Source organism: Argentina silus, assembly GCF_951799395.1.
Source record: "Argentina silus genome assembly, chromosome: 14".
Taxonomy (NCBI): domain Eukaryota; kingdom Metazoa; phylum Chordata; class Actinopteri; order Argentiniformes; family Argentinidae; genus Argentina; species Argentina silus.
Genome location: NC_139668.1, coordinates 20,407,285 through 20,419,784, shown reverse-complemented (window position 1 = coordinate 20,419,784; position 12,500 = coordinate 20,407,285). Strand labels below are relative to the sequence as shown.

Here is a 12,500-nt window from a genome sequence, read left to right as displayed (position 1 = left end):
GTGCGTGCGTTTGTGTGTGTGTGTGTGTGTGTGTATCTGTACAGTATGTCTCAGTTCAGGCTTGCTGATGGTTGTCTATTGATTGTCATGATGTTAAGGTTGTGTTCCAGGGCTCCTGGTGGCAGTGAGGCTGCACAGGTCAGACCTGGTGAGGTGTGCAGCCCCACTGCCATGAAGAGGACCTGCAACACAACCACTGTCTGTTTGTCTGTCTGTCTGTCTGTCTGTCTGTCTGTCTGTCTGTCTGTCTGTTCACATTCTCTGTCCGTCTGGATTAAACCACTTGTTTGAGTTTTTCTGTCACCAAAAACACATCATTTCTCTTGAAAGGATGCACCTGAACGGTATGGAATGTTTCAGTTCTCTGTGTGGAGTGACCTGTAGCAATGTGATAATCAGGGGAGGCTGGTGGAGGTAGAAATTGGAGGACAGGCTCGTTGTAATGCATGGAATGGAATGAGGAACGGTATCTAACACACTGTTCCTCATTCCATTCCATTCCATGCATTACAATGAGCCCGTCCTCCAATTTCTACCTCCACCAGCCTCCCCTGGACTGTATGTATGTGGTCTCATCATGTTTGTCTCTGTTCAGTGGGGACACAGTGTCTTTTCAGCAGGTGTAGGCCTGAACAGGCTTGGTCCACTCTAGTCTACTGTACCAATTACATTTGCATTATAATATAAATTACATTATATTTATCAATTCATATAAATCACATTATATCTATTCAAGGTTATTGTTCCATGTTCAACTTGCATTGCACCCAGTGGGGATGTCTCTCGGAGAAAGGTAATGGCAACTTGCTGAACGCCGAGGTATTGTTCCATCTAAAGAGTAGAGCTTTTGTTTGCGCAAAATACGCGTATGTTTTACGCACGTTAGCAGGTTTACAAAAGTGATGCAAAAAGATGTAACTCGACCGTTTAACGGGCGCGGGTGAAGGATTTACCGTGAAGGGGAACGGGGGAACTCCCGTCCCCTCCCCCAGTACACTCATTGACCAATAAGAGAAGACTCCTACCCTGCCCTGAAATCCGATTGGCTCTGACGGAGCCAAACATGTGGTTGCCCAGAGCGACGGCGTCGCTGCTTATTAAAGCTCGCGGAGCAGCCTGACGGTCGCTGCACCGTCTCCCGTCTCCCGTCTCCCGGTAACGGCGCAGAGAGACCACGAGTTCCTAGTTGATATCGCCAGATCGTCCGGAACTGCATCAAACATGTTCTTCTCTAGACGGATTAAGGAGGCAACGCTTCTGACGCCCAAGTACAGCTTCGTGGTAATAATAATGCATCCTTTATTTATTCCATGAGTTGTTGAGTTTGTTGTCGCTGTTGTGCGTCCTCCGTAGTCTGCATCTCCGTAGCCGACTTTCTGGTTCGCTGATCTGCAGCCCGATGGTCGCACCGTCGCTGAAGACACTGTTCGTGCCGGCTTTGATTTAGTTGACAGTTTCTACTTCTATCGGAGTTAGTCTCGGCAGCGAGGTGCAGGTGAGGGATTCGCCGTGGGCTGGGATAGGTGACAGGTCTAAATGGGGTTAGGATCCCTGCAGCTAGATTTAACTATGTTATTATTGTTATTACTACTGTTATCTTTATTACATTCTATGGTTGTTGTTGTTGTCTATCTATCTACAACATCAGTCTCCCGTTTCCCTTGGCAAAAATTCTATTACGGTATTGTTGATTTCTCATGGGCCAAGATCACCAAATTCCTCTTTCTTTCATGTAATATGGTGCGACGATAGAGGGTTAGGACTCGTGACAGTGTGGATTAGGAACTCTCACATGATGCTGAAGATACAATTACCAGGCTGTTATTTACAATTTATGCAACACAGGAAAGCTTCTTTATACTCCTGCAGGTGTTTACACACAGGGGACAGGTCTGTTTCATTTGGACATTTCTTGACCAACATTGGTTTTGCAACAAGAATTTCATTTTTCAGACTCACATCTTCCAGTAAGCACATGCAGAAGGCGCAACAAGGTGGAATCTAGAAATGCACTAGATTTGGGTACAAGACTGGATATGGCTGTCATTAGGTCTACATTCTTCTTGGAAAATCTGTTTTTCATTCCTGAAATGGCCCTGTCAAGGATGTTGAGCAGGGATCTTTTCAGAGACTGACAGGAGGTGATGGTGGGATCATCAGAATCTGTATGACCCACAGTTGAGAGCACAACACTTTCACCAAGGTGTTTACTCAACGTTCTCCTTCTCTTTGGAGGATGTGAATCATCCCCAGCAGGTGCATGAGAAAGCTCTGTCCAGCAATCATCTTTACGGATGTCTTTAAGGACTCCAGTGATGCACCAACAACCTCACCAGCAGTGCACACATCCCCAGACTGAGACTGTAGAATTGAATTCGCTGATTTCAAGACACCAAGCACCCGCACTAGAGATTTGTCTCAAAGAAATGATGCCTCTTAATTTGAATTAACAGGCCTGATGCCTCAGTGCACAGATCAACTGTGGATCATCATCCTCTGAGGTCTCTGACAGGACAGTGAGAAGACGGCCTTCATTCTCAACAATGCACCTTGTTGTTCAAGCAGTCTTTTGAGACAAACAGCGTCATACTTCTCTGACACATAGTGGTGATGGAAGAAGTTATACAGGGAACTAGAGAGGTCCAAAAACCTTTTGGCACAAAGTTTGAAAAATGTTTTGGCACCTGCATGGCATGCACAGCCACTAAGTGTAACTGGTGGTTATAACAATGAATATACAGAATATATCTAGCAAGCTTCTTTTGAGGCAATGCTTGCACACCACCTCGAACTCCACTCATCACCGATGCACCATCATAACACTGGCTAACTATGTTGTCAGCACTGTAGCCAGCATCAGAAAGATGTCTCAATATTTCAGTGGACATGTACTCAGCATCAAACTGATGCAAGTCAAGCAACCCAATCAGATGCTCCTCTGGCAAGGAATTACATACAAACCCAATCATTATGGACACATTCTCAACATTACACCCGTCCCTAGTCCCATCACTTTTAGTCCCATCACTTTTCACGCAAAACCCTGCAGAGTCAGCGTTTGCATACCTTTTCCTGACCTCTCCAAGAACCATGTTTGCCAGTGTTTGAATTATCTAGTTTTCAGTATCCTTAGAGGTGCACTTGGCATTTTTAGGTAAACCCTCAGCAATATGAAGTGTCTTACTTGGCAGGTTCAGAATGTTTCTTGGCCGTACAAATGTATCAGAGAGATAGTGGACTGGTGAACTCAACAACATGTAGTCATATGATATGAAAATAATAACCCAATCAATTTGACCATGCTGTCCATGGCTGTTTGTCATGGCAACCACAGCCATTTAGACCAGACTAGACGGGTCTGATGACGTCAAACCACATTGAGGGTTGACCTACAGAGGCATCATACTGGCACTTTACCAACTGCCCAAACCAGTCGGTTAGGTTCAGAAGCAGTCGCTGTCTTCTGGGTGTAGCGGAGGTGGTTCGGAGTCACATTCTAGTGATGAGGTAGCCCTGCATGCGACTTCCAAACCCAGATATAGCCCTCTAATGCGAGGATGTCTGATTGGTGTAATGGTCTGTGGCAACAGTGCTAAGGGTAGGTGTGTGTGTGTGTGTGTGTGTGTGTGTGTGTGTGTGTGTGTGTGTGTGTGTGTGTGTGTGTGTGTGTGTGTGTGTGTAACTATAAACCCTTGTCCATTCTGTAAAGATGTGCCATAGGAGATTCTGGTGTCCCTAGTGGTAGCCTATATGAGTGTTTATGATGAAAATATTATTATTTTTTGTAGTTAAAAGAAAACCTTATGTAAGCCAGAACACACAGGCCAGAATGGCTCATATGATATGAAACAGATTAAGAAAGAAAAAAGAAAAAATCAGTTTAATACATTTAAGTGGATATGATTGGATATGATTGGATATGATTGGATTCCGAGAATTCAATGCAGGTTGAATGAGCCAGAATGAAAGACCAACTTTGTAAAAAAAAAAAGAAAAAAAAAAAAAAAAATACATGTCTGTTTATATATATATATATATATATATATATATATATATATATACCGGCGATGGCACTTGTTGTATAGTTGATTCACTTACTGAGACAAATGTACTTGTTGCCATCCTGTTGTACGGGTGGACACAACGTGCCGTTGTCATGGTATTAAGTGTGACGTCTGTGTGGAGACCTGGCTCCTGTGACTGACCCGGCTGACTGACCCGGCTGACTGACCCGGCTGACTAGTGTTGATCTGATCAGGGGGATCCTGTTAGATTAAGCTGAGTCCCTCTACTGGATCGCCACACTCTGACCCCTGTATGAAGACAACTCTGCCTGGGGTCAGTTTCCCCAAAGCTTCTTAGCTAAAGTTTTACTTCATCTCCTTTGAAAAATCCAGGCCCACTCCTCCTTTCTCCTTTCACAGCCCAGGATGACCAGAAGACCGACCTGCAGACAGAGTTTTACAGTTGTTAAACTCTCTGACGGCTCTGTGGCAGGATGGTCACGAGAAATTAAGCAATATTTAAGCTACAAGCTTTAGTGAACATGACCCCTGTTTAGTCCACAACATTAACCTACAGGGTCAGGATCAGCAGTAGACTCTGCTTGGCCTCATTGCAGCTCATCTTGTCTCTGGCCCTCTGAACGCCTTCCAGGGTAACGTTATGGTCACCATAGTTACCATGGTTGTTTCAGGGTAGGGTTAACGGTCACCATGGTTGTTTCAGGGTTGGGTTAAAGGTCACCATGGTTGTTTCATGGTAGGGTTAAAGGTCACCATGGTTGTTTCAGGGTAGGGTTAACGGTCACCATGGTTGTTTCAGGGTTGGGTTATAGGTCACCATGGTTGTTTCAGGGTTGGGTTAATGGTCACCATGGTTGTTTCAGGGTAGGGTTAAAGGTCACCATGGTTGTTTCAGGGTAGGGTTAAAGGGAGGGTTATAGGTCACCATGGTTGTTTCAGGGTAGGGTTAAAGGTTATTAATGTCACAACAGAGTAGGACATTCCTCCACATTTGTTGTTGTTTGTGGTTGTTGTTTCTATTGGAAAAGCAGTTACTGTGACCTCTTGGTAAATACTCTCTTTGTTTATATGGATGGTAAGGTCGTGTCTGGGCAGGGTTATGGCTAGTCTGGTGACCAGACCTCTCTGTGTCACCTCCATCTCATTAGAGCAACCTGCGCCCACATAGACACCTGTGCCACTGCTGACCGGACACGCCTAGGCTGAGCCAGGGGCTCTGTGGTTCTGACCGGACACGCCTGGGCTGAGCCAGGGGCTCTGTGGTTCTGACAGGACACGCCTGGGCTGAGCCAGGGGCTCTGTGGTGCAGTGAATGGCCAGGCATAGAGTTATATCTCTAGAGAAGCCACATGCTATTTAGGGGAGTGCGCCCTCTAGAAATATAACTTTATGGGTCACACCTGTCCCTATCCCCCCCCCCCACCCCGCCTCCCCAGGTAGTCTCAGCTGCTGAGTATCAGCGGAGGGTCGATGCTCTGAACAGTGAGGACCTGCGCTCGCTCTGCAGACGGCTTCAGGTGCTCCTCCCCCCCGCCCAGCTCCCCCCATGACCCCTTCCCCCTCCCCCTCCCCCCGGACCTGGGGCAAATACTTGGGCTGTGCTTGATTTGGTATGTCTGGTATAGAGCCAGTTGGATTGTCCCAAACGTACAAACACCAAGGAGCTAAATCAAGCACAACTCCGTGACCTTCAGGTATTTGAACAACACCCCCCTCTCCCCCACCCCCACCCCTCTCCAGTCTGCTGCCGGGGCGCTCCACCCAGAGGCTGGTGGAGGTAGAAGTATCAGACGACGTCTCATTGTAATGAGGAACGGTATTAAACGTGTGATTGATATCATTCCGTTCCATGCATACAATGAGGCCGTCCTCCAATACTTCTACCTCCACCAGCCTCCCCTGGTGTTCTACCTCCACCATCCTCCCCTGGTGTTCTACCTCCACCAGCCTCCCCTGCCTCCAACCTTATTATCAGTGTGTCCAGACAAAGGGTCTCAGACAGTTGACCTGCTGACCTTTGGCTCCTGTGATGGCCCCAGAAATTGACCCTATTATACAGCACCAGTCAAAGGTCTGGACACACCTTGCCAAGAGTGTGCAAAGCTGTCATCAAAGCAAAAGCTGCTACTTTGAAGAATCTAAAATATAAAACATATTCTGGTTTGTTTAACACTTTTTTGTTTACTACATAATTCCATATGTGTTCCTTCATAGTTTTGATGTCTTCAATATTAATCTACAATGTAGAAAATAATAAAAAATAAAATAAAGAAAAACCATTGAATGAGAAGGTGTGTCCAACCTTTTGACTGGTCTTATGTATGAAGCCACGGAGTCCAGAAGTCGACCACCAAACAGGTGTTCTAGACGTCACCCCTCACCTCTGGCCACACCCCTTATGAGCAGACTGCACAGGGTCCGTCTGATCCAAGCCCAAGCCTTGGAATGCAAGACATGCAATGTCGGCCATTTTGTTTTTGTTTGTGAAGAATTACTTACTTGTCTTATTCTCTCATTGATTGACCCTTTCACCTGTAGGTCATTTACTACACGAGGGAGGGAGGGAGGGAGGGGGGGGGGGATGGAGGGAGGTCTTCAGGACAATGTTAGCTGAAGTCTAGCTAGGAGTGACTGACCTCTTGTCATCATCTCTTGAAAGCTTTCTAGAACATTCTCTAACAGAGGACCGTAGTGTCTAGACTAGCTGTGTCACATTCTCTAACAGAGGACCGTAGTGTCTAGACTAGCTGTGTCACATTCTCTAACAGAGGACCGTAGTGTCTAGACTAGCTGTGTCACATTCTCTAACAGAGGACCATAGTGTCTAGACTAGCTGTGTCACATTCTCTAACAGAGGACCATAGTGTCTAGACTAGGGTTAGGGTTAGGGTTAGGGTTAGGGTCAGGGTTAGGGTTAGGGTTAGGGTTAGGGTTAGGGTTAGAGACCGTAGTGTCTAGACTAGCTGTGTCACATTCTCTAACAGAGGACCGTAGTGTCTAGACTAGCTGTGTCACATTCTCTAACAGAGGACCGTAGTGTCTAGACTAGCTGTGTCACATTCTCTAACAGAGGACCGTAGTGTCTAGACTAGGGTTAGGGTTAGGGTCAGGGTCAGGGTTAGGGTTAGGGTTAGGGTTAGGGTTAGGGTTAGGGTCAGGGTCAGGGTCAGGGTTAGGGTTAGGGTTAGGGTTAGGGTTAGGGTTAGAGACCGTAGTGTCTAGACTAGGGTTAGGGTTAGGGTTAGGGTTAGGGTTAGAGACCGTAGTGTCTAGACTAGGGTTAGGGTTAGGGTTAGGGTCAGGGTTAGGGTTAGGGTCAGGGTCAGGGTTAGAGACCGTAGTGTCTAGACTAGGGTTAGGGTTAGGGTTAGGGTCAGGGTTAGGGTCAGGGTTAGAGACCGTAGTGTCTAGACTAGGGTTAGGGTTAGGGTTAGGGTCAGGGTTAGGGTTAGGGTCAGGGTCAGGGTTAGAGACCGTAGTGTCTAGACTAGGGTTAGGGTTAGGGTTAGGGTCAGGGTTAGGGTTAGGGTCAGGGTTAGGGTTAGAGACCGTAGTGGTTAGGGTTAGGGTTAGGGTTAGAGTTAGGGTTAGGGTCAGGGTTAGGGTTAGGGTTAGAGACCGTAGTGTCTAGACTAGCTGTGTCACATTCGATTAGCCAACTCTTCAGCCAACGTTCTCCGCCTGCACCATAGAGTTGTCCCCCTAGAGAAGGCACTCTCTGTCTTTCCCATCCATCGCATTCAGGGGAGTGCACTCTCTAGCGATATATATAACTCAATGGCATGTACTACTAACCACTACATTTCCCAGAGTGCTCTTGGTGTGACCTCGCCCTAATCCGGCCTTGTAATAACCATGTAATAACCGTCAGCATGTACATGGTGCAAACATCCAAGACTAGCAGACTAGCAATCACACGTCCCTTATTGTTATCAATCACTTTCGTATGTGATCATGTGATCAGGTGATCATGTGATCAGGTATGGCTCAGTGATGCGTTGATTTGGGTGCTGTGGTGTGTTGCTAGGCTACAGAGCCAACCTGGAGGGGGACTGGGCTTCCTCTTGGATATTTGCGTTTGGTTGCTGTGACATTTCTCTCTCTTCCCTGACCTGTGTGTTTACAGACAGCCCTCTCCTCTGTCAAAACCTCCTACCAGGAGAGGCTGGTGGAAGTAGAAATCGGAGGACGGGCTCATTGTAATGCATGGAACGGAATGAGGAATTCCTCATTCCGTTCCATGAATTACAAAGAGCCCGTCCTCTGATTTGTACCTCCACCAGCCTCCCCTGACCGACGTCAGTGATGTAGATATGAGCACATTGATCCGATCCGAGCTACACTCCCCATTGTTTATCCCCCCCCCTCCGTCTGTCCAACATGTCTGACTGGTGCTGTTCTCTGGTCAGATCACCACCAAGGAGGAGGTGAGGCAGGAGCTTGGCCCAGCAGTCAGGGCTGATCTGGAGTCAGACGTGTTCAGACCCAACCTGAGTGAACCCAGCGACCTGCTGCAGACTGACCAGATACAGAAGGTGAGATGGGAGGAGGGTCTGGGAATAGATGGAACAAATGGTTAAACTAGTAGGTTAGTTAGTTAGTTAGTAGTATAGTTAGTTAGTTTGTATTTAGATTGTTAGTTAGTTAATTAATTACTTAGTAGTATAGTTAGTTAGTTAGTAGTGTAATTAGTTAGTTAGGAGTATAGTTGGTTGGTTGGTTAGTTAGTTAGTTAGTTAGTTAGTTAGTTAATTGTCCCCCACCGATGAAATCTTTTAACCTGATTGGTCAGCTGGTGTATAAGTGACATTGACGACTACAGATTATTATCAAAGGTTTTTAAACTCTGAAAACGCTCAGCTCAGTTTCACACTGCAGAAAACGCTCAGCTCCACGCTTCGGTTTCACAGCTCTGAAAACGTGACCTGTTCCACTGAGCAAAACAACCGCCGTTTCACATGAAGGCTCGCAGTGAACACAGCCCCTTAAAGATAGACATGTAGCCTGACACATTTAGAAATAATATTTTGAGAAATCAACACAAAGCTGTAAGAAGCAAGACTGATAATTAATTAAATAAACATATACAGGTTACGTAGCATATCCGAAACTTGGCCTATATCAATGCTGAAACCGGAGTTGTGTAACCTTGGTTTATAGCCAGTCGCTGTCAATTTGCCTGTGCAAATATTTAGCTTTAGCTAACAAATTTGGGAAAGCAATGCAAAGCTGTAAGAAGCAAGACATTAGCTGTGCAAATATTTTGTCTTACTCTATTGGTGAAATTTGTGTTTGAAGTAAAGGCGTCTTATATCAGAGTTCGTACAATAGTCGCCTAAAGGCGCCCAAATAATTGTTCTCTTTGGTCAGAGAAGGTGATAGCACCAAGAGAAAAGCTCTCCCTGTGCACAACAGGGACACAACACTGTAAAACAGAGACAACCAGAGTGTAAAACAGAGACAACCAGAGTGTAAAACAGAGACAACCAGAGTGTAAAACAGAGACAACCAGAGTGTAAACATTTTAGGAATAAATGTCTTGCTTCGTTCAGGTTTCTCCATCACTCTCCTTTTATAGAGGGACGCAACATCATTTGTGGGGGACAACATGTTTACTGAACATGTTTACTGAACTAACACTTAGTTAGTCAGTAGTGTAGTAGGTTAGTTATTAGTTAGTTAGTTAGTTAGTTAGTCAGTAGTGTAGTAGGTTAGTTATTAGTTAGTTAGTTAGTTAGTTAGTCAGTAGTGTAGTAGGATTGTTAGTTGATTAACAGTAAACCAGTCCCTTGAAGAGCACATACAGCCCGAGGCACAGCAGTGGTCTGTGACATACTGAACAAGCCCCAGCACCATCGTCTCCACAGAGACCTGGTGCACGCACGCACGCACGCACGCACACACGCACGGGTAGAGCTGGATTCTGCATGTGTCTTTGCCTGTGGCTACTCTCAGGGCCCTCTGTGGGGTCTGTAGTCACATGATAAGCTAGTTCCTAATTGGCTCCCTGCTGAGTAGTTTATTCCAGGGGTCCAATCAGGATGGGCCTTCAGATAGACAGGTACACAGCCTTCAGACAGACAGGTACACAGCCTTCAGACAGACAGGTACACAGCCTTTATGCGCACACACACACACACACACACACACACACACACACACACACACACAGACACAGACACACAAACACGCTCCCTGCTGATGATGTGTTTATTGTGTGTGTGTGTAGCTGATGATGTGTTTACTGGGGGTGTGTGTAGCTGATGTGTTTACTGGGGGTGTGTGTAGCTGATGATGTGTTTACTGGGGGTGTGTGTAGCTGATGATGTGTTTACTGGGGGTGTGTGTAGCTGGCGAGACACCTGCCCCCCCGGACCATCGGCTACCCCTGGACCCTGGCCTTCAGCACCACCCGGAACGGCATGAGCATCAAGACCCTCTACCGCGCCATGCAGGGCCTGGACACCCCCGTCCTCATGGTGGTCAGAGACAGTGACGGACAGGTGACTCACACACACACACACACACACACACCTACCTACAGTACCTACGGTAGGCGACAGATTCTCAGTCAGAACTTTCAATCCAGACTGAAGTGATCCTGTCAGGTAATCTGATCATCAACGTCATATGAATGCATATTTCTCATGTGTTTGTGTTTGTGTGAAGAAGGGTGGAAGCATCACGTCACCCCTCAGGGGATCATTGTAATCTGGATGACCTGCTCTGAAAACCAGCTCCTACAGGTCTGCATGTTGAGCCTGCAGTTGTGCTTTTAGCAATTTGTTTGTTTACTCTAGTGTGTGTGTGTGTGTGTGTGTGTGTGTGTGTGTGTGTGTGTGTGTGTGTGTGTGTCTGTGTGTGTGTGTGTGTGTGTGTGTGTGTCTCTCTCTCTGCAGCTGTTTGGTGCCCTGGCCTCAGAGCCCTTCAAAGTGAGCGATGGTTTCTATGGAACAGGAGAGACCTTCCTCTTCACCTTCTGTCCTGAGTTTGAGGTGAGTAGCTAGCTAGCAGCTAGCCTAGTGATAAAGACACACACACCTATCCTGAGTTTGCGCACCTTTGCTCATACATAGTTGATTGATGGATTGATGGATGATTGATGGATGGATGGATGATTGATGGATGGATTGATGGATGATTGATTGATGGATTGATTGATGGATTGATTGATGGATGATTGATTGATGGATTGATTGATGGATTGATGGATGATGGATTGATGGATGATGGATTGATTGATGGATGGATGGATGGATTGATTGATTGATTGATTGATGGAGCCATGCCTGGTGGGTGTTGCAGGTGTTCAGGTGGACGGGGGACAACATGTTCTTCCTGAAAGGAGACATGGATTCCCTGGCGTTTGGCGGTGGAGGGTAAGTGGGCGGAGTCACTGGTCTTAAAGGTACATACAGCACCTGTCAGGAGTCAGTAGAGGTCAGGGGTTAGAGGTCAGGGGTTAGTAGTCAGGAGTTAGTAGAGGTCAGGGGTTAGTAGAGGTCAGAGGTTAGTAGAGGTCAGGAGTTAGTAGAGGTCAGGGGTTAGAGGTCAGGGGTCAGTAGAGGTCAGGGGTCAGTAGAGGTCAGGGGTTAGAGGTCAGGAGTTAGTTGAAGATTATTGTTTGTGAATGTCTTGTTTGGCATATATGTAAATGATCTTCATCATGGTTTGAAAACATTTCCTCATCCTCTGTCCCCCCTCCCTCCCTCCCTCCCTCCCCCGTCCCCTCCAGGGGTGAGATCGGTCTGTGGTTGGACGGAGACCTTTACCACGGCACCAGTAACCCCTGCAAGACCTTCGGAAACCCCACGCTCTCCAAGCAGCAGGACTTTGTCCTCCAGGACATCGAGATCTGGTCGTTTGAGTAGCAGAGAGAGAGAGACTGGACTCTATAGGAGGGGGTTGTGTCCTCCCCCTGACTGTCGCCTCTGAAGCAACGTCCCACACCTGCTTTTTACTCTGCCTGCACCTCCTCTGGCTCCTGGGAAGCCTGCTACAGACACAGCTCAAGATAGCATTGCGCTAGCAGTCGTCCACCTGTCTCTATGGGAAGCATGTTACAAACCAACTAGCATTCTGCTAGCAGTCATCAATCTATATGGAAACCTGGCTACAGCTACAGCTAGAATTGTGCTAACACAGTCACCCATCCATCTCTATATGAAGCCTGTTACTGACAGCTAGCACTGTGCTACATGCTACAGACCATCAGCACCACCTGTCGCTAACGAACGCATCCAATACAGAGCATCATTGTCTACTTAAACCCACTGTCGGTGTTTGTCATTGATGCTGTGTGTAGCCCAGGAGGCTGGTGGAGGTAGAAATCGGAGGACGGGCTCATTGTAAGGCATGGAATGGAATCTACTTCCAGCAGCCTCCCCTGGTACGGCCTCGGCAGAGAGAGAGGGTGTAAGGTGGTGTTATGGGATTTGCGTTGCTGGGAATCACTGAATGTCTTTGGGTGTTAGC

The 12,500-nt window shown here is 46.9% G+C and overlaps 1 protein-coding gene across 1 annotated transcript in view; it reads left to right on the top strand.

Moving 5' to 3' along the window:
* Positions 1–12,500, top strand: part of LOC310814769 (oxidation resistance protein 1-like) — a gene marked incomplete at its 5' end in the record, with an annotated part of 31,107 nt that overhangs the window by 17,876 nt on the left and 731 nt on the right. Inside the window, 5 exons of the mRNA XM_083684269.1 lie at positions 8,435–8,560; positions 10,376–10,528; positions 10,925–11,020; positions 11,331–11,404; positions 11,761–12,500. The exon at positions 11,761–12,500 is cut by the window's right edge and continues 731 nt beyond it. Of these exons, the coding sequence (XP_083540395.1) occupies positions 8,435–8,560; positions 10,376–10,528; positions 10,925–11,020; positions 11,331–11,404; positions 11,761–11,896 (585 nt within the window). The 3' untranslated portion in view covers positions 11,897–12,500. The remainder of the gene's footprint in view (positions 1–8,434; positions 8,561–10,375; positions 10,529–10,924; positions 11,021–11,330; positions 11,405–11,760) is intronic.